Source organism: Cetorhinus maximus, chromosome 2 (genome assembly GCF_964194155.1).
Source record: "Cetorhinus maximus chromosome 2, sCetMax3.hap1.1, whole genome shotgun sequence".
NCBI classification, from domain to species: Eukaryota; Metazoa; Chordata; class Chondrichthyes; order Lamniformes; family Cetorhinidae; genus Cetorhinus; species Cetorhinus maximus.
Window position 1 is genome coordinate 8,345,091 of NC_135880.1, and position 26,708 is coordinate 8,371,798.

Below are 26,708 nucleotides of genomic sequence, written 5' to 3' on the forward strand. Positions count from 1 at the left end.
GTCTGTGCTGGGATCTGTGTGTGCGGGTCTGTGCTGGGATCTGTGTGCGGGTCTGTGCTGGGATCTGTGTGTGCGGGTCTGTGCTGGGATCTGTGTGTGCGGGTCTGTGCTGGGATCTGTGTGTAGGGTCTGTGCTGGGATCTGTGTGTGCGGGTCTGTGCTGGGATCTCTGTGTGCGGGTCTGTGCTGGGATCTGTGTGCGGGTCTGTGCTGGGATCTCTGTGTGCGGGTCTGTGCTGGGATCTGTGTGCGGGTCTGTGCTGGGATCTCTGTGTGCGGGTCTGTGCTGGGATCTCTGTGTGCGGGTCTGTGCTGGGATCTCTGTGTGCGGGTCTGTGCTGGGATCTGTGTGTAGGGTCTGTGCTGGGATCTGTGTGCGGGTCTGTGCTGGGATCTGTGTGCGGGTCTGTGCTGGGATCTGTGTGCGGGTCTGTGCTGGGATCTGTGTGCGCGTTTGTGCTGGGATCTGTGTGTAGGGTCTGTGCTGGGATCTGTGTGCGGGTCTGTGCTGGGATCTGTGTGTAGGGTTTGTGCTGGGATCTGTGTGCGGGTCTGTGCTGGGATCTCTGTGTAGGGTCTGTGCTGGGATCTGTGTGTAGGGTTTGTGCTGGGATCTGTGTGTAGGGTCTGTGCTGGGATCTGTGTGCGGGTCTGTGCTGGGATCTGTGTGTAGGGTTTGTGCTGGGATCTGTGTGCGTGTCTGTGCTGGGATCTCTGTGTAGGGTCTGTGCTGGGATCTGTGTGTAGGGTTTGTGCTGGGATCTGTGTGTAGGGTCTGTGCTGGGATCTGTGTGCGGGTCTGTCCTGGGATCTGTGTGTAGGGTTTGTGCTGGGATCTGTGTGCGGGTCTGTGCTGGGATCTGTGTGTAGGGTCTGTGCTGGGATCTGTGTGTAGGGTTTGTGCTGGGATCTGTGTGTAGGGTCTGTGCTGGGATCTGTGTGTAGGGTTTGTGCTGGGATCTCTGTGTAGGGTCTGTGCTGGGATCTGTGTGTAGGGTTTGTGCTGGGATCTGTGTGTGTAGGGTTTGTGCTGGGATCTCTGTGTGCGGGTCTGTGCTGGGTTCTCTGTGTGTGGGTCTGTGCTGGGATCTGTGTGCGGGTCTGTGCTGGGATCTGTGTGCGGGTCTGTGCTGGGATCTGGGTGTAGGGTCTGTGCTGGGATCTCTGTGTGTAGGGTCTGTGCTGGGATCTGTGTGTAGGGTCTGTGCTGGGATCTGTGTGCGGGTCTGTGCTGGGATCTCTGTGTAGGGTCTGTGCTGGGATCTGTGTGTAGGGTTTGTGCTGGGATCTGTGTGTAGGGTCTGTGCTGGGATCTGTGTGCGGGTCTGTGCTGGGATCTGTGTGTAGGGTTTGTGCTGGGATCTGTGTGCGTGTCTGTGCTGGGATCTCTGTGTAGGGTCTGTGCTGGGATCTGTGTGTAGGGTTTGTGCTGGGATCTGTGTGTAGGGTCTGTGCTGGGATCTGTGTGCGGGTCTGTCCTGGGATCTGTGTGTAGGGTTTGTGCTGGGATCTGTGTGCGGGTCTGTGCTGGGATCTGTGTGTAGGGTCTGTGCTGGGATCTGTGTGTAGGGTTTGTGCTGGGATCTGTGTGTAGGGTCTGTGCTGGGATCTGTGTGTAGGGTTTGTGCTGGGATCTCTGTGTAGGGTCTGTGCTGGGATCTGTGTGTAGGGTTTGTGCTGGGATCTGTGTGTGTAGGGTTTGTGCTGGGATCTCTGTGTGCGGGTCTGTGCTGGGTTCTCTGTGTGTGGGTCTGTGCTGGGATCTGTGTGCGGGTCTGTGCTGGGATCTGTGTGCGGGTCTGTGCTGGGATCTGGGTGTAGGGTCTGTGCTGGGATCTCTGTGTGTAGGGTCTGTGCTGGGATCTGTGTGTAGGGTCTGTGCTGGGATCTGTGTGTAGGGTCTGTGCTGGGATCTCTGTGTGTAGGGTCTGTGCTGGGATCTGTGTGTAGGGTCTGTGCTGGGATCTGTGTGTGCGGGTCTGTGCTGGGATCTCTGTGTGCGGGTCTGTGCTGGGATCTCTGTGTGTAGGGTCTGTGCTGGGATCTCTGTGTGCGGGTCTGTGCTGGGATCTCTGTGTGCGGGTCTGTGCTGGGATCTCTGTGTGCGGGTCTGTGCTGGGATCTCTGTGTGCGGGTCTGTGCTGGGATCTGTGTGTGTAGGGTTTGTGCTGGGATCTGTGTGTGTAGGGTCTGTGCTGGGATCTCTGTGTGCGGGTCTGTGCTGGGATCTGTGTGTGTAGGGTCTGTGCTGGGATCTCTGTGTGCGGGTCTGTGCTGGGATCTGTGTGTGTAGGGTCTGTGCTGGGATCTCTGTGTGCGGGTCTGTGCTGGGATCTGTGTGTGTAGGGTTTGTGCTGGGATCTCTGTGTGTAGGGTCTGTGCTGGGATCTCTGTGTGCGGGTCTGTGCTGGGATCTGTGTGTGTAGGGTTTGTGCTGGGATCTCTGTGTGCGGGTCTGTGCTGGGATCTCTGTGTGTGGGTCTGTGCTGGGATCTGTGTGCGGGTCTGTGCTGGGATCTGTGTGTGCGGGTCTGTGCTGGGATCTCTGTGTGCGGGTCTGTGCTGGGATCTGTGTGTAGGGTCTGTGCTGGGATCTGTGTGTGCGGGTCTGTGCTGGGATCTCTGTGTGCGGGTCTGTGCTGGGATCTGTGTGGAGGGTCTGTGCTGGGATCTGTGTGTGTAGGGTCTGTGCTGGGATCTGTGTGTGCGGGTCTGTGCTGGGATCTGTGTGTGTAGGGTCTGTGCTGGGATCTGTGTGCGGGTCTGTGCTGGGATCTGTGTGTAGGGTCTGTGCTGGGATCTGTGTGTGTAGGGTCTGTGCTGGGATCTCTGTGTGCGGGTCTGTGCTGGGATCTGTGTGCGGGTCTGTGCTGGGATCTGTGTGTGTAGTGTCTGTGCTGGGATCTCTGTGTGCGTGTCTGTGCTGGGATCTCTGTGTGCGGGTCTGTGCTGGGATCTGTGTGCGGGTCTGTGCTGGGATCTGTGTGTGCGGGTCTGTGCTGGGATCTGTGTGTGCGGGTCTGTGCTATGATCTGTGTGTAGGGTCTGTGCTGGGATCTGTGTGTGCGGGTCTGTGCTGGGATCTGTGTGTAGGGTCTGTGCTGGGATCTGTGTGTAGGGTTTGTGCTGGGATCTGTGTGTAGGGTCTGTGCTGGGATCTGTGTGTAGGGTTTGTGCTGGGATCTGTGTGTAGGGTTTGTGCTGGGATCTCTGTGTGCGGGTCTGTGCTGGGATCTGTGTGCGGGTCTGTGCTGGGATCTCTGTGTAGGGTCTGTGCTGGAATCTCTGTGTAGGGTCTGTGCTGGGATCTGTGTGTAGGGTCTGTGCTGGGATCTGTGTGTAGGGTTTGTGCTGGGATCTGTGTGTAGGGTTTGTGCTGGGATCTCTGTGTGCGGGTCTGTGCTGGGATCTGTGTGTGTGCGGGTCTGTGCTGGGATCTGTGTGCGGGTCTGTGCTGGGATCTGTGTGCGGGTCTGTGCTGGGATCTGTGTGCGGGTCTGTCCTGGGATCTGTGTGTAGGGTCTGTGCTGGGATCTGTGTGTGCGGGTCTGTGCTGGGATCTGTGTGCGGGTCTGTGCTGGGATCTGTGTGTGCGGGTTTGTGCTGGGATCTGTGTGTAGGGTCTGTGCTGGGATCTGTGAGCGGGTCTGTGCTGGGATCTGTGTGTGTAGGGGTCTGTGCTGGGATCTGTGTGTGCGGGTCTGTGCTGGGATCTGTGTGCGGGTCTGTGCTGGGATCTGTGTGTGCGGGTCTGTGCTGGGATCTGTGTGTGCGGGTCTGTGCTGGGATCTGTGTGTAGGGTCTGTGCTGGGATATGTGTGTGCGGGTCTGTGCTGGGATCTGTGTGTAGGGTCTGTGCTGGGATCTGTGTGTAGGGTCTGTGCTGGGATCTGTGTGTAGGGTCTGTGCTGGGATCTGTGTGTAGGGTTTGTGCTGGGATCTGTGTGTAGGGTTTGTGCTGGGATCTCTGTGTGCGGGTCTGTGCTGGGATCTGTGTGTAGGGTCTGTGCTGGGATCTGTGTGTAGGGTCTGTGCTGGGATCTGTGTGCAGGTCTGTGCTGGGATCTGTGTGCGGGTCTGTGCTGGGATCTCTGTGTGCGGGTCTGTGCTGGGATCTGTGTGCGGGTCTGTGCTGGGATCTCTGTGTGCGGGTCTGTGCTGGGATCTGTGTGCGGGTCTGTGCTGGGATCTCTGTGTGCGGGTCTGTGCTGGGATCTCTGTGTGCGGGTCTGTGCTGGGATCTCTGTGTGCGGGTCTGTGCTGGGATCTGTGTGTAGGGTCTGTGCTGGGATCTGTGTGCGGGTCTGTGCTGGGATCTGTGTGCGGGTCTGTGCTGGGATCTGTGTGCGGGTCTGTGCTGGGATCTGTGTGCGGGTTTGTGCTGGGATCTGTGTGTAGGGTCTGTGCTGGGATCTGTGTGCGGGTCTGTGCTGGGATCTGTGTGTAGGGTTTGTGCTGGGATCTGTGTGCGGGTCTGTGCTGGGATCTGTGTGTAGGGTCTGTGCTGGGATCTGTGTGTAGGGATTGTGCTGGGATCTGTGTGTAGGGTCTGTGCTGGGATCTGTGTGCGGGTCTGTGCTGGGATCTGTGTGTAGAGTCTGTGCTGGGATCTGTGTGCGGGTCTGTGCTGCGATCTGTGTGTAGGGTTCGTGCTGGGATCTGTGTGTAGGGTCTGTGCTGGGATCTGTGTGCGGGTCTGTGCTGGGATCTGTGTGTAGGGTTTGTGCTGGGATCTGTGTGCGGGTCTGTGCTGGGATCTCTGTGTAGGGTCTGTGCTGGGATCTGTGTGTAGGGTTTGTGCTGGGATCTGTGTGTAGGGTCTGTGCTGGGATCTGTGTGCGGGTCTGTGCTGGGATCTGTGTGTAGGGTTTGTGCTGGGATCTGTGTGCGGGTCTGTGCTGGGATCTGTGTGTAGGGTCTGTGCTGGGATCTGTGTGTAGGGTTTGTGCTGGGATCTGTGTGTAGGGTCTGTGCTGGGATCTGTGTGTAGGGTTTGTGCTGGGATCTCTGTGTAGGGTCTGTGCTGGGATCTGTGTGTAGGGTCTGTGCTGGGATCTGTGTGCGGGTCTGTGCTGGGATCTGTGTGTAGGGTTTGTGCTGGGATCTGTGTGCGGGTCTGTGCTGGGATCTCTGTGTAGGGTCTGTGCTGGGATCTGTGTGTAGGGTTTGTGCTGGGATCTCTGTGTAGGGTCTGTGCTGGCATCTGTGTGTAGGGTCTGTGCTGGGATCCGTGTGCGGGTCTGTGCTGGGATCTGTGTGTAGGGTTTGTGCTGGGATCTGTGCGCGGGTCTGTGCTGGGATCTCTGTGTAGGGTCTGTGCTGGGATCTGTGTGTAGGGTTTGTGCTGGGATCTGTGTGTAGGGTCTGTGCTGGGATCTGTGTGTAGGGTTTGTGCTGGGATCTCTGTGTGCGGGTCTGTGCTGGGATCTGTGTGCGGGTCTGTGCTGGGATCTCTGTGTAGGGTCTGTGCTGGGATCTGTGTGTAGGGTTTGTGCTGGGATCTCTGTGTGCGGGTCTGTGCTGGGATCTGTGTGTGTGCGGGTCTGTGCTGGGATCTGAGTGCGGGTCTGTGCTGGGATCTGTGTGCGGGTCTGTGCTGGGATCTGTGTGTGTGCGGGTCTGTGCTGGGATCTCTGTGTAGGGTCTGTGCTGGGATCTGTGTGCGGGTCTGTGCTGGGATTTGTGTGCGGGTCTGTGCTGGGATCTGTGTGCGGGTCTGTCCTGGGATCTGTGTGTAGGGTCTGTGCTGGGATCTGTGTGCGGGTCTGTGCTGGGATCTCTGTGTGCGGGTCTGTGCTGGGATCTGTGTGTGCGGGTCTGTGCTGGGATCTGTGTGCGGGTCTGTGCTGGGATCTGTGTGTGTAGGGTCTGTGCTGGGATCTGTGTGTGCGGGTCTGTGCTGGGATCTGTGTGCGGGTCTGTGCTGGGATCTGTGTGTGCGGGTCTGTGCTGGGATCTGTGTGTGCGGGTCTGTGCTGGGATCTGTGTGTAGGGTCTGTGCTGGGATCTGTGTGTGCGGGTCTGTGCTGGGATCTCTGTGTGCGGGTCTGTGCTGGGATCTGTGTGCGGGTCTGTGCTGGGATCTCTGTGTGCGGGTCTGTGCTGGGATCTGTGTGCGGGTCTGTGCTGGGATCTCTGTGTGCGGGTCTGTGCTGGGATCTCTGTGTGCGGGTCTGTGCTGGGATCTCTGTGTGCGGGTCTGTGCTGGGATCTGTGTGTAGGGTCTGTGCTGGGATCTGTGTGCGGGTCTGTGCTGGGATCTGTGTGCGGGTCTGTGCTGGGATCTGTGTGCGGGTCTGTGCTGGGATCTGTGTGCGGGTCTGTGCTGGGATCTGTGTGCGCGTTTGTGCTGGGATCTGTGTGTAGGGTCTGTGCTGGGATCTGTGTGCGGGTCTGTGCTGGGATCTGTGTGTAGGGTTTGTGCTGGGATCTGTGTGCGGGTCTGTGCTGGGATCTCTGTGTAGGGTCTGTGCTGGGATCTGTGTGTAGGGTTTGTGCTGGGATCTGTGTGTAGGGTCTGTGCTGGGATCTGTGTGCGGGTCTGTGCTGGGATCTGTGTGTAGGGTTTGTGCTGGGATCTGTGTGCGTGTCTGTGCTGGGATCTCTGTGTAGGGTCTGTGCTGGGATCTGTGTGTAGGGTTTGTGCTGGGATCTGTGTGTAGGGTCTGTGCTGGGATCTGTGTGCGGGTCTGTCCTGGGATCTGTGTGTAGGGTTTGTGCTGGGATCTGTGTGCGGGTCTGTGCTGGGATCTGTGTGTAGGGTCTGTGCTGGGATCTGTGTGTAGGGTTTGTGCTGGGATCTGTGTGTAGGGTCTGTGCTGGGATCTGTGTGTAGGGTTTGTGCTGGGATCTCTGTGTAGGGTCTGTGCTGGGATCTGTGTGTAGGGTTTGTGCTGGGATCTGTGTGTAGGGTCTGTGCTGGGATCTGTGTGTAGGGATTGTGCTGGGATCTCTGTGTGCGGGTCTGTGCTGGGATCTGTGTGTGGGTCTGTGCTGGGATCTCTGTGTAGGGTCTGTGCTGGGATCTGTGTGTAGGGTCTGTGCTGGGATCTGTGTGTAGGGTCTGTGCTGGGATCTCTGTGTGCGGGTCTGTGCTGGGATCTCTGTGTGCGGGTTTGTGCTGGGATCTGTGTGTAGGGTCTGTGCTGGGATCTGTGTGCGGGTCTGTGCTGGGATCTGTGTGTAGGGTTTGTGCTGGGATCTGTGTGTAGGGTCTGTGCTGGGATCTGTGTGTAGGGTTTGTGCTCGGATCTCTGTGTAGGGTCTGTGCTGGCATCTGTGTGTAGGGTCTGTGCTGGGATCCGTGTGTGGGTCTGTGCTGGGATCTGTGTGTAGGGTTTGTGCTGTGATCTGTGTGCGGGTATGTGCTGGGATCTCTGTGTAGGGTCTGTGCTGGGATCTGTGTGTAGGGTTTGTGCTGGGATCTGTGTGTAGGGTCTGTGCTGGGATCTGTGTGTAGGGTTTGTGCTGGGATCTCTGTGTGCGGGTCTGTGCTGGGATCTGTGTGCGGGTCTGTGCTGGGATCTCTGTGTAGGGTCTGTGCTGGGATCTGTGTGTAGGGTTTGTGCTGGGATCTCTGTGTGCGGGTCTGTGCTGGGATCTGTGTGTGTGCGGGTCTGTGCTGGGATCTCTGTGCGGGTCTGTGCTGGGATCTGTGTGCGGGTCTGTGCTGGGATCTGTGTGTGTGCGGGTCTGTGCTGGGATCTCTGTGTAGGGTCTGTGCTGGGATCTGTGTGCGGGTCTGTGCTGGGATTTGTGTGCGGGTCTGTGCTGGGATCTGTGTGCGGGTCTGTCCTGGGATCTGTGTGTAGGGTCTGTGCTGGGATCTGTGTGCGGGTCTGTGCTGGGATCTCTGTGTGCGGGTCTGTGCTGGGATCTGTGTGTGCGGGTCTGTGCTGGGATCTGTGTGCGGGTCTGTGCTGGGATCTGTGTGTGTAGGGTCTGTGCTGGGATCTGTGTGTGCGGGTCTGTGCTGGGATCTGTGTGCGGGTCTGTGCTGGGATCTGTGTGTGCGGGTCTGTGCTGGGATCTGTGTGTGCGGGTCTGTGCTGGGATCTGTGTGTAGGGTCTGTGCTGGGATCTGTGTGTGCGGGTCTGTGCTGGGATCTGTGTGTAGGGTCTGTGCTGGGATCTGTGTGTAGGGTTTGTGCTGGGATCTGTGTGTAGGGTCTGTGCTGGGATCTGTGTGTAGGGTTTGTGCTGGGATCTGTGTGTAGGGTTTGTGCTGGGATCTCTGTGTGCGGGTCTGTGCTGGGATCTGTGTGCGGGTCTGTGCTGGGATCTCTGTGTAGGGTCTGTGCTGGAATCTCTGTGTAGGGTCTGTGCTGGGATCTGTGTGTAGGGTCTGTGCTGGGATCTGTGTGTAGGGTCTGTGCTGGGATCTGTGTGTAGGGTTTGTGCTGGGATCTCTGTGTGCGGGTCTGTGCTGGGATCTGTGTGTGTGCGGGTCTGTGCTGGGATCTGTGTGCGGGTCTGTGCTGGGATCTGTGTGCGGGTCTGTGCTGGGATCTGTGTGCGGGTCTGTCCTGGGATCTGTGTGTAGGGTCTGTGCTGGGATCTGTGTGTGCGGGTCTGTGCTGGGATCTGTGTGCGGGTCTGTGCTGGGATCTGTGTGTGCGGGTTTGTGCTGGGATCTGTGTGTAGGGTCTGTGCTGGGATCTGTGTGCAGGTCTGTGCTGGGATCTGTGTGTGTCGGGGTCTGTGCTGGGATCTGTGTGTGCGGGTCTGTGCTGGGATCTGTGTGCGGGTCTGTGCTGGGATCTGTGTGTGCGGGTCTGTGCTGGGATCTGTGTGTAGGGTCTGTGCTGGGATCTGTGTGTGCGGGTCTGTGCTGGGATCTGTGTGTAGGGTCTGTGCTGGGATCTGTGTGTAGGGTTTGTGCTGGGATCTGTGTGTAGGGTCTGTGCTGGGATCTGTGTGTAGGGTTTGTGCTGGGATCTGTGTGTAGGGTTTGTGCTGGGATCTCTGTGTGCGGGTCTGTGCTGGGATCTGTGTGCGGGTCTGTGCTGGGATCTGTGTGTAGGGTCTGTGCTGGGATCTGTGTGTGGGTCTGTGCTGGGATCTGTGTGCGGATCTGTGCTGGGATCTGTGTGTAGGGTTTGTGCTGGGATCTGTGTGTAGGGTTTGTGCTGGGATCTCTGTGTGCGGGTCTGTGCTGGGATCTGTGTGTAGGGTCTGTGCTGGGATCTGTGTGTAGGGTTTGTGCTGGGATCTGTGTGTAGGATCTGTGCTGGGATCTGTGTGTAGGGTTTGTGCTGGGATCTGTGTGTAGGGTTTGTGCTGGGATCTCTGTGTGCGGGTCTGTGCTGGGATCTGTGTGCGGGTCTGTGCTGGGATCTGTGTGTAGGCTTTGTGCTGGGATCTGTGTGTGCGGGTCTGTGCTGGGATCTGTGTGCGGGTCTGTGCTGGGATCTGTGTGTAGGGTTTGTGCTGGGATCTGTGTGTAGGGTTTGTGCTGGGATCTGTGTGTGTGTGTCTGTGCTGGGATCTATGTGCGGGTCTGTGCTGGGATCTGTGTGTAGGTTTTGTGCTGGGATCTGTGTGTAGGGTTTGTGCTGGGATCTCTGTGTGCGTGTCTGTGCTGGGACCTGTGTGTAGGGTTTGTGCTGGGATCTGTGTGCGGGTCTGTGCTGGGATCTGTGTGTAGGGTTTGTGCTGGGATCTGTGTGTAGGGTTTGTGCTGGGATCTCTGTGTGCGGGTCTGTGCTGGGATCTGTGTGTGCGGGTCTGTGGTGGGATCTGTGTGTGTGCGGGTCTGTGGTGGGATCTGTGTGTAGGGTCTGTGCTGGGATCTGTGTGCGGGTCTGTGGTGGGATCTGTGTGTGTGCGGGTTTGTGCTGGGACCTGTGTGTAGGGTCTGTGCTGGGATTTGTGTGCGGGTCTGTGGTGGGATCTGTGTGTGTGCGGGTCTGTGCTGGGATCTGTGTGCGCGTCTGTGCTGGGATCTGTGTGCGGGTCTGTGCTGGGATCTGTTTGCTGGTTTATGCTGGGATCTGTTTGCTGGTTTGTGCTGGGATCTGTGTGTGTGCGGGTCTGTGCTGGGATCTGTGTGCGGGACTGTGCTGGGATCTGTGTGTAGGGTCTGTGCTGGGATCTGTGTGCGGGTCTGTGCTGGGATCTGTGTGTAGGGTCTGTGCTGGGATCTGTGTGTAGGTTCTGTGCTGGGATCTGTGTGTAGGGTCTGTGCTGGGATCTGTGTGTAGGGTCTGTGCTGGGATCTGTGTGTAGGGTTTGTGCTGGGATCTGTGTGTAGGGTCTGTGCTGGGATCTGTGTGCGGGTCTGTGCTGGGATCTGTGTGTAGGGTCTGTGCTGGGATCTGTGTGCGGGTCTGTGCTGGGATCTGTGTGTAGGGTCTGTGCTGGGATCTCTGTGTGCTGGTCTGTGCTGGGATCTGTGTGCGGTTTGTACTGGGATCTGTGTAGGGTCTGTGCTGGGATCTCTGTGTGAAGGGTCTGTGCTGGGATCTCTGTGTGCAGGTTTGTGCTGGGATCTCTGTGTAGGGTTTGTGCTGGGATCTGTGTGTAGGGTCTGTGCTGGGATCTGTGTGTAGGGTCTGTCCTGGGATCTCTGTGTGCGGGTCTGTGCTGGGATCTCTGTGTGCGGGTCTGTGCTGGGATCTGTGTGCGGGTTTGTGCTGGGATCTGTGTGTAGGGTCTGTCCTGGGATCTCTGTGTGCGGCTCTTTGCTGGGATCTCTGTGTGCGGGTCTGTGCTGGGATCTGTGTGCGCGGGTCTGTGCTGGGATCTCTGTGTGCGGCTCTGTGCTGGGATCTCTGTGTGCAGGTCTGTGCCGTGACCTGTGCGCGGGTCTGTGCAAGGACCTGTGCGTGGGTCAGTGCTGGGACCTGTGTGCGAGTCTGTGCGGGGACCTGTGCGCGGGTCTGTGCCAGGACCTGTGTGCGGGTCAGTATTGGAACTGTCTGGGTTTGTTCTTTGATCTGGGTCTGTGCTGGGACCTGTGTCTGGGTTTGTGCTGGGTATTGTGCTGATACAGTGCTTGTTTTGGGGATTTTCTCAGACTGATGCTGGGTGTTTTGCAGTCATGCACATTTCTCAGAAACCAAACTAAATCCCCACAACATTGCATTCCCTATAATCTGTTACTTCATTAAATTTTATGGCTTTCACCGAGATAACGGGAGCCTTAATATAGTCTGGAAGTCGGCTTATTTGCGATAAGAGAATGTTTGGTTCTAATGATTAATATTTTGGACTCATCATTCCAAATGTCTAATTGATGTATAGGTATCAATATCATATGTCCTGTGGAACTCTCATTGAGACTGGCGCTTATCAGTGTATTTTGGTTGAGATAACTGCTGTGCTATCATATGTTTTTGAAGTATCTGCGAGTGCTTGGTATGAGTTAATTATAAATAGTAAAGGAAGACATAGCGGTGCATAATCTTACAGAAATTACAAAATTGCAGAAATTACACAAAGTCTGTACATAATACACGTAAAATCAGTGCATAAAGGTGACGGTGAGGTAAAGATAAGGCAACACGATTCACTTACAAATAGAACATTGCACATTCAACGAATACATATTCCTAAGTAATAAAAGTCAAGAGAACTACATTCTTTCAAAAGCTGATTACAGAACTTAATTTTTACAGAACCAAAGATGGTTACATACTGTAAAGGAAAGTGACCGCTTCCTTCTTTTAAAACATCCCAAGTTAAACTACAGTAATTTTTTTACACTCATTCACGGGATGTGGGCGTCGCTGGCTGGGCCAGCATTTATTGCCTATCCGTAGTTGCCCTTGAGAAGGTGGTGGTGAGCTGCCTTCTTGAGCCGCTGCAGTCCATGTGGTGTAGGTACATCCACAGTGCTGTTAGGGAGGGAGTTCCAGGATTTTGACCCAGCGACAGTGAAGGAACGGCCGATATATTTCCAAGTCAGGATGGTGAGTGACTTGGAGGGGAACTTCCAGGTGGTGGTGTTCCCATCTATCTGCTGCCCTTGTCCTTCTAGATGGTAGTGGTCGTGGGTTTGGAAGGTGCTGTCTAAGGAGCCTTGGTGAATTCCTGCAGTGCATCTTGTAGATGGTACACGCTGCTGCTACTGTGCGTCGGTGGTGGAGGGAGTGAATGTTTGTGGATGGGGTACCAATCAAGCGGGCTGCTTTGTCCTGGACGGTGTCAAGCTTCTTGAGTGTTGTGGAGCTGCACTCATCCAGTCAAGTGGGGAGTATTCCATCACTCTCCTGACCTGTGCCTTATAGATGGTGGAAAGGCTTTGGGGAGTCAGGAGGTGAGTTACTCATCGCACTATTCCCAGCCTCTGACCTGTTCTTGTAGGCACAGTATTTACATGGAGAGCCCAGTTCAGTTTCTGGTCAATGGTAACTCCCAGGATGTTGATAGTGGGGGATTCAGTGATGGTAATGCCATTGAACATCAAGGGGTGATGGTTGGATTCTCTCTTGTTGGAGATGGTCATTGTCTGACGCTTGTGTGGCGCGAATGTTACTGGCTGCATTTGGACATGGACTGCTTCAGTATCTGAGGAGTCGCGAATGGTTCTGAACATTGTGCAATCATCAGCGAACATCCCCACTCCTGACTTTATGATGGAAGAAAGGACCTGATGGGTTGCATCTAGGATATTAAAGGAAGTAGCCACAGAGATAGTGGATGCACTGGTAGTAATCTTCCAAGAACCCTTAGATTCTGGAAAAGTCCCAGAGGATTGGAAAACTGCCAATGTAACACCCTTATTCAAAAAGGGAGGGAGACAAAAAACAGGTAGATATAGGCAGTTAGCTTAACATCTGTCATTGGGAAAATGTTAGAGTCTATTATAAAGGATGTAATAGCAGAACATTTTGAATTACATAATATAACCAAGCAGAGTCAGCATGGCTTCATGAAGGGGAAATCATGCCTGACAAATTTATTAGAATTCTTTGAGGAGGTAACAAGCAGGATAGATAATGGGGAACCAGTAGATATAATATATTTGGATTTCCAAAAGTTGTTCGATAAGGTACCGCACGTAAGGCTACTTAATAAGAGTCCATGGTCTTGGGGTAGTATATTAGCATGGATAGAGGATTGGCTAACTAATAGAAGACAGAGAGTTGGGATAAGGGGGACATTTTCAGGATGGCAACCTGTAACTCGTGGAGTGCCACAGGGATCAGTGCTGGGGCCATATATATGAATGATTTAGACGAGGGAAATGAATGTACTATCACCAAATTTGCGGATGATACAAAAATAGGTGGGAAGGCAAGTGGTGAGGATGACACAGAGAGTCTACAGAGGGATACAGACAGGTTAAGTGAATGGGCAAAAAAGTGGCAGGTGGAATATAATGTGGGAAAATGTGAGGTTCTGCACTTTGGCAGGAAGAATAGAAGAGCTGAATATTATTTAAATGGAGAAAAACTGCAGAAGGCTACAGCACAGAGGGATTTGGGAGTCCTTGTGCATGAATCACAAAAAGCTAACATACAAGTTCAACAGGTAATAGGGAAGACAAATGGAATGTTGGCCTTTATTTCAAAGGGAATGGAGTATAAAAGTAGGGAACTCTTGCTAAAACTATACAAGTCAGACCACACCTAGAATACTGTGAACAGTTTTGGTCCCCTTATCTAAGGAAAGATATACTGGCATTGGAGGCAGTCCAGAGATTGTTCACTATGTTGATCCCAGGGATGGAGGGATTTTCTTATGAGGAGAGGTTGAGTAGGTTGGGCCTGTACTCATTGGAGTTTAGAAGAATGAGAGGCGACCTTATTGAAACATATAAGATTCTTAGGGGGCTTGACAGGGTAGATGCTGAGAGGTGGTTTCCCCTTGTGGGAGAGTCTAGCACCAGAGGGCATAATCTCAGAGTAAGGGGGCGCCCATTTAAGACAGAGATGAGGAGGAATTTCTTCTCTCAGAGGGTAGTGAATCTGTGGAATTCTTTACCGCAGAGGCTGGGTTGTTAAGTACATTCAAGGTGGAGATAGAAAGATTTTTAACCAGTAAGGGAATCAAGGGTTATGGGGAAAAGGCAAGAAAGTGGAGTTGAGGATTATCAGATCAGCCATGATCTCATTGAATGGTGGAACAGACTCGATGGGCCAAATGGCCTACTTCTGCTCCTACGTCTAATGGTCTTACGATGAAGCAGCTGAAGATGGCTTGTGACGGGTTCATGTGCAGGCTTGTGCCAGGCCTGTGTCTGCGCGGGCTTGTGCTGCAGCAGGTACATGCGCAGGCTTGCTGTAGGTTTGTGTGTCTGTTTTGCTGAGTTTCTGCTGGCTCTGTGTGAGACAAATTGGTCTTGGAGGGAATGCAGTTTTGATTCCAAAATTATGAGATGAGACTACGTAATCTAAATTATCTGGAATGAGTGTTGATTTTTGTCAAAGTTTTCAAGATCGTCTGGGAAACAGGTAGAGTGAGGAGTCTAGGACGAGGAGGCATAGTCCAAAAATTAGAGCCAAACCTTCAGGAGTGAAATGATGCAACACTCCTACACAGACAGGATGGGAGATGTTTGAAACTCTCTCCCACAGACAGTGATGCCAGATCAATTGTTAATTTTAACATTCAGATTCATAGCTTTTTTAATCAAATGTATTAAGTGATATGGGGCAAAGATTAGCCACAATCTCCTTGAATTGCGGAACAGGTTTTTGAGGGGCTAAATGGCCGACCCCTATTCCTGATGGGACCTGCTCATGCAAGTACAGTATCGGTGAGTCTAATCTGGGGGGGTTTTATCAAAATGAAACCGGGATGATTTGCATTGATTGGAGGCAGGGAGTTAGTTAACAGAGACTGTGGGACCAGCAGGGGTTAATGGGGACCCTCTGCCATTTTTTTATTTGTTCATGGGGTATGGGCGTCGCTGACTAGGCCAGCATTCATTGCCCATCCTTAATTGCCCTTGATCAGAGGGCAGTTAAGAGTCAACCTCATGGCTGTGGGTCTGCAGTTACTTGTAGGCCAGATCAGGTAAGGACAGCAGATTTCCTCCCCTAAAGGGCATTAGTGAACCAGATGGGCTTTTATAATGATGGTTTCATGGTTAATCAGCAATGGTTTCGTGGTCATCATCAGAGTTTTAATTCCAGATTTTTACTGAATTCAAATTTCACCATCTGCCGTGTGGAATTCAAACCCAGGTCCCCAGTCCATTACCCAGGGGTCGCTGGAATACTAGTCCAGTGACAATACCACTACGCCACTGCCTCCCTCCACCTGCCCATCATCAACAGAGAATAATCAGGCTGGTGGTCTTTTCATAACCTAGGTGACAGTGATAGATCACCGGGCAAGTATAGAAAAATGTGAGGTAATATAGATGTAGTTATGATGATGTTATGATATGGCGGGTGGTAATATACATACAAGATTACAGTTACACAGTTAAGCTTAGTCTTATAACATTTCCCAAAAGATTTCTACTTAGCTAGACTCACAAATAAACACCCTTCTCCAGGCAACTGTCCCTATAGATTCTTAATCTATAAAAAATTCAGCAATATTACCGCAAGGCACCCACTGTTGCTACAGGGGAGGTATTTCACAAGCTTCTCTCTCCATTACACTCGACAATGGAAATCCAAGGCTTGTAACAAAACCTTGTTTTCTGGACCGAACAAACACTTCTCTGGGGTGGCTAGAGGCTGCTTATTTCACCGGTCTGTCCTTGCACAGCACACTCTTCAAGATCATATGGCCACACATCTCATACAGCTTTCAATCCTTCCTTAATCATGTTTTTTTTCTTTTTCAGCTTTAAACCCATTGTTCTTAACTTTCTTTGGAAGTTACCTTTCAAAGAATATAAAAATCTTTCAAGTTGTCTTTATGGCCACTACTTTTGGGAAAAATAAATGTAGTAACTTCGTTTATGGTCTTTGCCAGTTGTAAAACTTCCTTTGATTGCTCTTTAAAATTCAACAGATAAAGATTCAACTCCTCACTCATCTCCTAATGCAAATTCCTAATCATGTTGTATTTACCAGTATCCTATCTTGGCTTGTTTATCTCCACTTCAAAATGCCTGCTTTTACACCATCCCTTTGATGAGTTAAACCTTGCAGTCTGACTGTCTTCAGTTTAGTTAAATTAGTCATACACACGCACAAACATACACACAGCCCCCACAAGCCTGCTTCACAGTATCCCACAGTAATATTAGAAAAAATGATATTTTTCTTTACAGTGACAAGGTCTTAGGTTACAGAAGAGATTATTAGAATAGCACCAGGAATGAGGGACCTCAGTTAAGTGGAGATGTAGGTCTGGAGAAGCTGAGGTTGTTATCTTTGGAGCAGAGAAAACGAAGGGAAGATTTAATAGAGGTTTGCAAAATCATGAAAGGTTTCAAGAGGGTAAATAAGGAGAAACAGTTTTCCAGAAAGCTTTTGATAAAGTCCCACATAAGAGGTTAGTGTGCAAAATTAAAGCACATGGGATTGGGGGTAATATATTGGCATGGATTGAGAATTGGTTAGCAGACAGGAAACAGAGAGTATAATTTATTGCGAGGGGAATTGAATACAAAAGTAGGGAGGTTATGCTCGAGCTGTACAGGGCACTAGTGAGACCACATTTGGAGTAGTTTACAGTATTGGTTACTTTATTTAAGGAAGGATGTAAATGCATTGGAAGTAGTCAGAGAAGGTTTACCAGACTAATACCTGGAGTGGGCAGGTTGTCTTATGAGGAAAGGTTGGACAGGCTAGGCTTGTATCCACTGGAGTTTAGAAGAGTAAGAGGCGACTTGATTGAAACATATAAGATCCTGAGGGGTCTTGACAGGGTGGATGTGGAGAGGATGTTTCCTCTTGTGGGAGAATCTAGAACTAGGGGTTGTCCATTTAAAATAGATGAGGGAAAACTTTTTCACTCAGAGGGTTGTGAGTCTTTGGAACTCTCTTCCTGAAAAGGTGATGGAAGGAGAGTATTTGAATATTTTTAAGGCAGAGGTGGATAGATTCTGGTAAGCAAGGGGGTGATGGGTTATCGGGGGTAGGTGGGATGCAGATTTCAGGTTACTATCAGATCAGCCATGATATTATTCAATGGCGGAGCAGGCTCAAGGGGCCGAATGGCCTATACCTCCTTGTTTGCAGTAAGAATAAATGGGTCTTTTTCGGAGTGGCAGGCGGTGACAATAGGGTACCGCAGGGATCAGTGCTTGGGCCCCAGCTATTCATAATCAACGATTTGGATGAGGGAACCAAATGTAATATTTCCAAGTTTGCTGATGACATGAAACTTGGTGGGAATGTGAGCGGTGAGGAGGATGTTAAGAGGCTTCAAGGCGATTTAGACAAGTTAAGTGAGTGGGCAAATATATGGCAGATGCAGTATAACGTGGATAAGTGTGAAGTTATCCACTTTGGTAGGAAAAACAGAATGGCAGAGTATTATTTAAATGGTGATAGACTGGGAAATGTTAAAAACAAAAAGCTAAAAGGGAAATGTTGATGTACAAAGGGACCTGGGTGCCCTTGTACACCAATCACTGAAAGCAATCATACAGGTGCAGCAAGCAGTTAAAAAGGCAAATGGTATGTTGGCCTTCATTGCGAGAGGACTTGAGTACAGGAGCAAGGATGTCTTACTGCAGCTGTACAGGCCCTGGTGAGACCACACCTGGAGTATTGTGTGCAGTTTTGGTCTCCTTACCTAAGAAAGGATATACTTTCCATAGAGGGAGTGCAGCAAAGGTTCACCAGACTGATTCCTGGGACGACAGGATTGTCGTATGAGGAGAGATTGGGCCGACTAGGCTTGTATTCACTGGAATTTAAAAGAATGAGAGGGGATCTCATTGAAACGTATAAAATTCTGGCAGGGATGGACAGACTGGATGCGGGGATGATGTTTCCTCTGGCTGGGGGGGTCTAGAACCAGGGGTCACAGTCTCAGGATACGGGGTAGACCATTTAGGACTGAGATGAGGAGAAACTTCTTCACTTAGAGGGTGGTGAACCTGTGGAATTCTCTACCACAGAGGCTGGGGAGGCCAAACCATGGAATATAGTTAGGAGGGAAGTAGATTTCTGGACTCCAAAGGGGTCGGGGGTATGGAGAGAGATCAGGAGCAGAGCATTGAGATAGAGGATCAGCCATGATCATATTGAATGGTGGAGCAGGCTCGAAGGACAGAGTGGCCTAATCCTGATACTATTTTCTATGTTTCTAAAGGTTGGAAACCTGAAGACACCGATTTAAAGTTAATTGGTAAAAGAACCAGAGGGGGTTATGAGGAAACAGGTTTTTATACAGTGATCTGGAATGAGCTAGCTGAAAGGGCAGTGGAAGCAGATTCAATCATAACTTTCAGTAGAGAATCCGATAAATACTTGGAGAGAAAAAGCGAGCTGGGAGTGGGACTAAGGTAAAAGCAAAAAACTGCGGATGCTGGAAATCGAAAACAGAAACAAAAATACCTAGAAAAACTCAGCAGGTCTGGCAGCATCTGCGGAGAGGAACACAGTTAACGTTTCGAGTCCGCATGACTCTTCAACAGAACTAAGGAAAAATAGAAAAGGGGTGAAATATAAGCTGGTTTAAGGGGTGGGGGGGGGTTAGTCCGACTAGGCACTTTACAGCCTTCCAGACTGAATATTGAGTTCAACAATTTTAGATCATGAACTCTCTCCTCCATCCCCACCCACTTTCCAATCCCCCCTTTTCCCAATAATTTATATAGATTTTTCTTTTCCCACCTATTTCCATTATTTTTAAATATATTTCCATCCATTGTTTTATCTCTACCTTTTAGCCTATTTCGATCCCTTCCCCCCACCCCACCCCCACTAGGGCTATCTGTACCTTGCTCGTCCTGCTTTCTACCCCTAATTATCACATTCCTTAGATAATATCACCACCTTCAACACCTCTTTGTCCTTTTGTCTATGACATCTTTTGGCAATCTCCACCTATCACTGGCCCTCTATCCAGCCCTACCTGTCCCACCCCCCCCCCCTTAAACCAGCTTATATTTCACCCCTTTTCTATTTTTCCTTAGTTCTGTTGAAGGGTTATTCGGACTCGAAACGTTAACTGTGTTCCTCTCCGCAGATGCTGCCAGACCTGCTGAGTTTTTCCAGGTATTTTTGTTTTTGTTTGGGAGTGGGACTAATTGGATAGCTCTTTAAAAGAGCCAGCAGAGGCACACAGGGCTGAATGACCCCCTTCTGTGCTGCATCCTCCTCCTCCTCCAGGTACCATGCCCTAAGAGGCCCTAAGTGACCGTGGACTTCAATTGGATTGGTCCATGATTCTGCTTGGCAAAGTGTTGCAGTGGTTTGCCATTGCCTTCTGCAGTATGGCTGACCAGGAAACCCTCCCAGCTCTTACTGCCTGCCATCAGTCCTTTGGAAGGATTTACAGGCTGATTGGCCACGTTATGAATGCACCTTCCATAGCCATCAAGTCCTGAAATGGGACTCGAACGAGTAGCTTCTGGCCCAGAGGTAGGGACGCTACCACCGTGCCACAAGAGCACTCTTGTGCTGTATCATTCTATGATTTTGTGACTGCGAGGTTGATATAGATAATTAAGATGTGATGCATTTTTGTAGGAGGAATAAAAAGGCCACATACAGCTTGGATAATTAGAGTTTGAGTGGGATAGAGGAGTGCAAAAGGACCTAGGGGATCACTGGGAAGTAACGAGGCAGGTTAATAAAGTGAAAAAAAAGCAAACCAAGCACTGGGGTTCATTTCTCGAGGGATAGAATTAAAAAGCAGGGAGATCATGTTAAACGTGCTTAGAGCGTTTGTCACATGGTGAACGGTTCTGGTCTCCATGTTGTAGAAAGATTACAGGGGCACTGGAGAAGATGCAAAAAAAATTACAAGAATGATACTAGAACTGAGAGAATCTGCTTATCAGTAGAGGCTGATCATGGTGGGACTCTTCTCTAGACTGAGGGCTGATCAGATAGAAATCTTTGAGATATTAAAAGGTTATAATAGGATTAATGTAAAGATACTAGAACCAGGGGACATAGATTCAAGATAAGTGGCAGAAGGTGTAGGGGGGACATGAGGAAGAACTTTTTACGCAGAGGGTAGTGGGTGTCTGGAATTCGCTGCCCAAGTTGGTGGTAGAGGCAGAAACTCTAAACTCTTTTAAAAAGTACCTGGATCTGCACCTTAAGTGCTGTAAGCTGCAGGGCTATGGGCCGGGTGCAGGAAGGTGGGATTAGAAAGGGCACCTGGGCTGGCATGGACAAGATGGGCCGAATGGCCTCCTTCTGTGCTGTAACTTTTCTACGGTTCTATGGTTTCTATGTTCCAATTGTCAGGGGGGGGGAATCCAAACTAGAGGTCATAATAAAATAATAAATTCAATTGGGAATGCAGGAGAACTCCTTTACCCGAAGCGTGGAATAATATAGGTGCGTTTGAGGGGATCTCAATAAACACACAGGGGAGAAAGGAACCTGATAGGGTTAAATGAAGTCGGGTTAAATGAGTGAGGAGGCTCACATAGAGCACTCACATCAATATGTTGGGCTGAATGCTTGTTTCTGTGCTGTAGACTCGATGTAAAATTTCTCTTAAGCATTCCTTGCTTCTCCATAGATCTTCAGGGTTGACTTAACCCAGCCTTGAGAGAGAGAGAGATAGAGTGAGAGAGGCAGAACAGGTGTAGCAGCTGGAATGGTTGCACTTAATCCATGTTTGCTGCTTTTTATAACTTACCAGACAAGTACAAGGCGTAATGTCACATTGATTTTAGGAGTCCTCAACTTGTATCAGGACAACTGATCTATGGTGACTGACTGAGTCTCCCCCCTCCGGCCCTGATGTTTTACAGATACTGCTGCAGAGATCTGTGTTGCCACACGTGCTCTGTCAGTCAGCTAGAGGTTGAGTTGACTGTTTAAAACTGATAATGAATGTTTCACGTTCCACATGATCTTCACCTTAACTGACTTCTCTCTCCCTCGAAAGTCCTGGAATCCCGCTGCGTTGAGCTGAGATCAGCAATGTTGGGATTATTTCAGACTTGCTCACCGAGGGAGGAGTGGAAGGAATCTCACCCCTTTGTGCAGTGGCTCTGGTTGTTGAGATATTTTATCTTCCCGTTATTGTTCGCTTGAAAACATTAATTTCCAGGGCCACTCCCACTCTGACCTCTCTGTCCTTGGCCTCCCAATACTGTTCCAGTGAAACTCAGTGCGAGCTCAAGGAAGAGCACTCCTATCTTCTTTACTTGCGCCAGTGCCTTGCACTGCAAACATTTTTGTCGTTTCATCATTCCTGCCTTTCGTCATCACATACTTTCGTTCTTTCCTCCCCCTCCCCCTTTCCATGCCTCTGTTCTGGCTTCAAAACTGTTAAATCTCTAACGTCTAGTTCTGATGAAAGGTCATGGACCTGAATCATTAATTAACGCTGTTTCTCCTCTCTCCACAGACGCTGCCTGACCTGTTGTGCTTTCAGCATTTCCTGATTTGACTACAAATGTCCTCCTTTGGCCTTAAAGCACCTTGGGGATGCCCGGTGGTCGCGAGAGAGAGGGAAGGGGAGCAACCTCGTTGCTTCTGCCTATTTCTTACCCGGATCCAAGGCTGAGGCGACATCAATAGACCTGGGTGGTGCGTGGTTCTAACCCAGTCATTATGGAATATTTCCTCCTTGTATGCGAGGGTTCGAAACTCTTCACGTTAAAGCAATGAAGTTAAAAACGTACGTGAAAATCCTTGCGCTGGCGTTGCTTCTGGCGTCCGCTTTCCTGATATTACGTTTCCACGTGACCTGGGGACTGACCCAGGAACATGGCCGGTCAGTGGGGGACCTCCGCAACCTGCTGGAGCAGGTGAAGAGCAAGGAAGAAGTCCAGGTTGCCGACAGGAGCCCCGGGATTGACTTTGAGGCGCTGGACAGTCGGCAGCACGAGTCTCCCCCTTGTAAGAAGGGGCAGGTCCTTCTGGTCCTGGTGACGTCCGCCCAGCCCAACACTGACCGTCGGAACGCCATCCGCAGCACCTGGGCGCTGGAGTCAGGGGAGAGCCCCTTCCCCTGGCAGGTGGTGTTCTTGGTCGGCCGGGCCCCAGAAGAAGGAGCAGCCGACCTAATCCGATCGGAGCAGGAAGAGTTCCAGGACCTGTTGGTCGGAAACTACCTGGACACTTACAGAAACCTGACGCTGAAGGTCATGCACGGGTTGAAGTGGGCAGTGAGCACCTGCCAGCCCGCATATATCCTCAAAACCGACGACGATTGCTTCGTGAACACGGATAGACTGCCTCGCTTCCTGGCCAGGGACAACCCAGCTCGAACCAGGCTGTACGCGGGCTCTCTGTTCGCGGCCGAGAAGAGGGAAGTCATCCGGAACCCCCTGAGCAAGTGGTACGTGTCGTGGCGGGACTACAGGAAGGAACGCTACCCTCCCTACGCAAGCGGGGTGGGCTACGTGCTCTCGCTGGACGTTGCTGCTGCCCTCCTGAGGGTGGCGCCGTCCGTCCGCCCCATCCCCGTCGAGGACGCTTACGTCGGAATCCTGGCGGAAGCGGCTGGAATTCCGGTGCTGTCGAGCAGCCGTTTCACCAAACACAACGTGAACTGGAGAGTGTGCAACTACCGGTACCTGATGGTCATTCATCACCTCAGCACCCACGAGCAACAGGTAGCCCATAATAACATGGTGCGGGCCCGGACAGCCTGTAGAGGTAATCCAGACGTCACCAGATGGAGCTGAAGATGTTGACCTACAGAACCGAGCCCTTCAATCATCTCGGAGGAAAGCCATTTTCTCGGGTTGGCAGAGTCCAGAATAAGTGGGCACTGCCTCAAAATGAGACCTCGGGGTGATGTCAGGAAGCTTTCTTCACACAAAGGGTAGTGGAAATACTCACTTGGCAGTCCAGAATTTGAATCTTGCTGTAAAGAGAGACACGTTACCAAAGCTTTTCATCTCGCACTCATCAGGACAAATGCAAGAATGCCAAATTTCAAACGATCACAACAATTTATACCACAGGAGAAAAGGGTGCTGATTGGTTGGCAAGACGACCCTGATTGGCTGAGGCATGGGAACTTGGTTCCCTGTTGCTTTCTCCTTGGCAATGCCTCGGCCAATCTGGGTAATCTTGCCAACCAATCAGCACCCTTTTCTCCTACAGTATTAATTGTTGTGATCATTTGAAATGTGGCATTTTTGCATTTGTCCCGATGAATGCAGGACACAAAAGCTTCCTCAACACGTCTCTCTTTTCAGCAAGATTTGGATAGTGGAAATCTACTCTGTTGAGGCTTGGAGGTCAGTTTAAAAAATATCAAAACTAAGGTCAATAGATCCTGTTAGACAAGGGCATTAAGGGTTACAGAACCAAGGCAGGTGAATGGTTTTAAGATACAGATTGTTAGGAATGATGTCTAACTTTAAGTTTGATTTATATTTATATTGGTGTGTTTCAGTTTAATTTAGGTTTTTTTTTGTGAGCTTGGTGCCAGAAAGTCTGGAGGGCCTCTGAGCAAAATGTCAGGTTTTCTGGATTTGTTGGTATATATGCATTTTTAATGAGGTTTCACGACCCTTGAAGTAATGAGATGGGGTTAGCAGTTTAGTGATTTTTGGGAAAAATCACAACAAAGTAGAAAAAACTGCGCGGTTGCCCAGCGACAGGGGTCTAGCGACACACAGACTGTCACAGGGAAAGACAGAAAGGAAGTTCGGAGTGTGTGTGTCAGAGAGGGAAGGTGAGAAGCACTGCAGGACTGCTGGGGGACTGAGTTTAGGGAACTCGTGTGTTTGCTCTGCAGTTGAGGTAACTGAGTTTTTGGGCGACTCAGTTCAGGGAGGGACACCAGCTGGGGAAAAAGCATCGAGTGAGTGCTCAGAAATCTGCTGTAAGAAAACCATTTACAACTGGGACAGCCCAAGCCAAGAAGCCTTGGTGTTAAGATGGTGGTATGTCTTCACTGGGTTTTTGTGCCTGTAAGGGTATTTCTGGGATAAAAGGAATAGTGTGAGTTTGAATCATTTTCTGGTGTTTGTATTGAGATCTCTACAACCTTTTTCTGTCTAGTGTAAGATTGTTCATTTTTTCTTGTTTAAAAAATGTTTTATTCTTTATGTTAAAAGTTATGTTTAAAGTAAATTCCTGTGGATTTGTTCAGTAACTTTCCTCCACGGTTTCTAATATAAAAACAAAGTTAGGATCTGCCAAGCCAGGTTTCATCCCGGGATCTGACTTGTCCAGTACTAACATCAGCTGGGATGGTAACAAGATCAACAATGATCTAATTGAATGGCGGAACAGACTTGAGGGGCCGAATGGCCTCCTCCTGTTCCTATGAAGTGGAAAGCAAAAAATTGAGCTGATAGCTATTGGGGGAAATGGACTCCATTTGACTCTGACTGTGCTAACCTTGTTCATTGCCCAGTCTTGCATGACTCATCACCCCCTGAGAAGTTCGACGTGGACCACACACTGATCGATTCAGCACGAATTTTGTGCAGTCCCAAGGTCTTCCTAAGAGCATCTTCAAATCTGACCCCAAACATCCACCACTGGTGCATTGTGGCTGCAGCTGGTATGAAATTTCTTGGCAGCACCTCCTGAGCCTGCAACCTCCACTGCCCATAATATTGAGGGGGCTGCAGTTGGTGGAGAACTCCCTTTGCCTCCTGGGTTGCCCTTTAAGTCACACACCATCCTGACTTTGAAATATATCAGCCTTCCTTGATTGTCACTGGGCCAATATCCCAGCTGCATACCTGACAGCACCGGGTGAGCACGGGCTGCAGCAGTTCGAGAAGGCTCACCATCACCATGTCAAGGGCAGTGAAGGCGGCCTTGCCAGTGATGCCCACACCCCAACAAGGAACTACAAGGAAATTCTGGTGGGTATTTCTGGAGAATTGAGGCTGGCTGCCAATTTCAGCTATGCGTCAGTGGGTAGCAGTTCTCATGTGTGAGTCCAGAAGGTCCTGGGTTCAAGTTCCAATCCTGAGCCTTGTGCACAAATTCTAAGCTGAGGCTCCAGTGTGGTGCTGAGGGAGTGCCGCATTATCAGAGGTGCTGTCATTGGATGATATCTTAAAGCGTGGCCCTGATTGTGTAGCGGTTCCTGCAGATTGGGAGGTAGCAAATGTTGCCCCATGGTTTAAGAAGGGAGGGAGATCGAAGACAGGGAACTATAGACCTGTTAACCTTACATGAGTCGTTGGGAAAATGCTAGAATCTATTATAAAGCATGTGATAAATGGACACTTAGATAGTAATGATCTGATTGGGAATAATCAACATGGATTAATGAAAGGGGAAATCATGTTTGACAGATTTTTTGAGGATGTTACTAACAGAATTGATAAAGGGGAGTTGGTGGACGTAGGATACTTAGATTTCCAGAAGGCTTTCGATAAAGATCTCCACAGGAGGTTGGTTAGCAAAATAAAAGCACATGGGATAAGAGGCATTATACTGGCATGGATTAAGGATTGGCTAACAGGCAGATAACAGAGAGTAGGAATAAATGGGTCATTCTCACGCTGGCAGGCTGTGACTTGTGGGGTACCACAAAGATCAGAACTTGAGCCCCAACTATTCACAATGATTTGGATATGGGGACCAAATGTAATATTTCCAAGTTCGCAGATGACACAAAGTTAGGCAGGAATGTGTGATGTGAGGAAGATGCAAGGCGGTTTTAAAGGGATTTGGACAGACTTAGTGAGTGGGCAAGAACATGGCAGATGGAATATAATGTGGAAAAATGTGGGTCTTGAACCGCTGCAGTCCCTGTGGTGTAAGTACACCCATAGCGCTGTTAGGATTTCTTAAATGGTAAGAGATTAGAGAGTGTAAATGTACAAAAGGACCTGGGTGTCCTCGTCAATAAGTCACTGAAAGCTAACATGCAGGTGCAGCAAGCGATTAGGAAAGTTAATGGTCTGTTAGTCTTTATCACAAGAGGATTTGAGTACAGGAGTAGCAAAGTCTTGCTTCAGTTATATAGAACCTTGGTTAAACCACACCTGGAGTATTGTGTGCAGTTTTGGTCCCCTTACCTTAGGTAGGATATTATTGCTATAGAGGGAGTGCAGTGAAAGTTCATCAGGCGTGTTCCCAGGATGGCGGGACTGTCTTATGAAGAGAAATTGTAGAAACTGGGCCTGTATTCTCTAGAGTTTCAAAGAATGAGAGGTGATCTCATTGAAACCTACAAAATACTTAAAGGGATAGGCAGGGTAGATGCAGGTAAGATGGTTCCCCTGGTTGGGAAGTCTAGATCCAGGGGACATAATTTCAAAATAAGGAGGAAGCCACTTAGGACCGAGATTATGAGAATGTTTTTATTCAGAGGGTTGTGAAACCTTGGAATTCTCTACCCCAGAGGGCTGTGGAAGCTCAGTCATTCAGTATGTTTAAAGCAGAGTGACAGATTTCTAAACACCGATGACATAAAGGGATATGGGGATAGTGTGGGGAAAAAAGCATTGATGTGGATTATCAGCCATGATTGTATTGAATGGTGGAGCAGGCTCAATGGACTGAATGGCCTACTCCTGCTTCTATGTTCGTGTGTCTTTCCTCACAGGAGGCTGTAAAAAGATCAGATTGCACTATTTCAAAAAAAAGCAATTGTGTTCTCCTCTCTGTCCTGGTCAATATTTATCCCTCTACCAGCATCACCAAAACTAATTGTCTGATCATTATCTTTAATAATCGTGGGAGCTTGCTGTGTGCAAATTGGGTTCCTGACGTTACAACAGT

At 50.3% G+C, this 26,708-nt stretch overlaps 2 protein-coding genes across 2 annotated transcripts in view; one reads left to right on the forward strand and one right to left on the reverse strand.

The window, feature by feature from the left end:
• The window catches only part of LOC144692089 (uncharacterized), a 981,581-nt gene that overhangs the window by 729,184 nt on the left and 225,689 nt on the right, over window positions 1-26,708 (reverse strand). The window lies entirely within an intron of this gene.
• LOC144691974 (beta-1,3-galactosyltransferase 5-like) lies at window positions 21,618-24,835 on the forward strand. The gene has a single exon (XM_078560548.1). It carries the CDS (start codon window positions 21,629-21,631, stop codon window positions 22,685-22,687), a length of 1,059 nt encoding a protein of 352 aa, XP_078416674.1. The 5' UTR covers window positions 21,618-21,628; the 3' UTR covers window positions 22,688-24,835.

Excerpts from the sequence above, each read along its gene's own strand:
- LOC144691974 (XM_078560548.1), top strand. The coding sequence starts at position 21,629 with ATGCGAGGGTTCGAAACTCTTCACGTTAAAGCAATGAAGTTAAAAACG.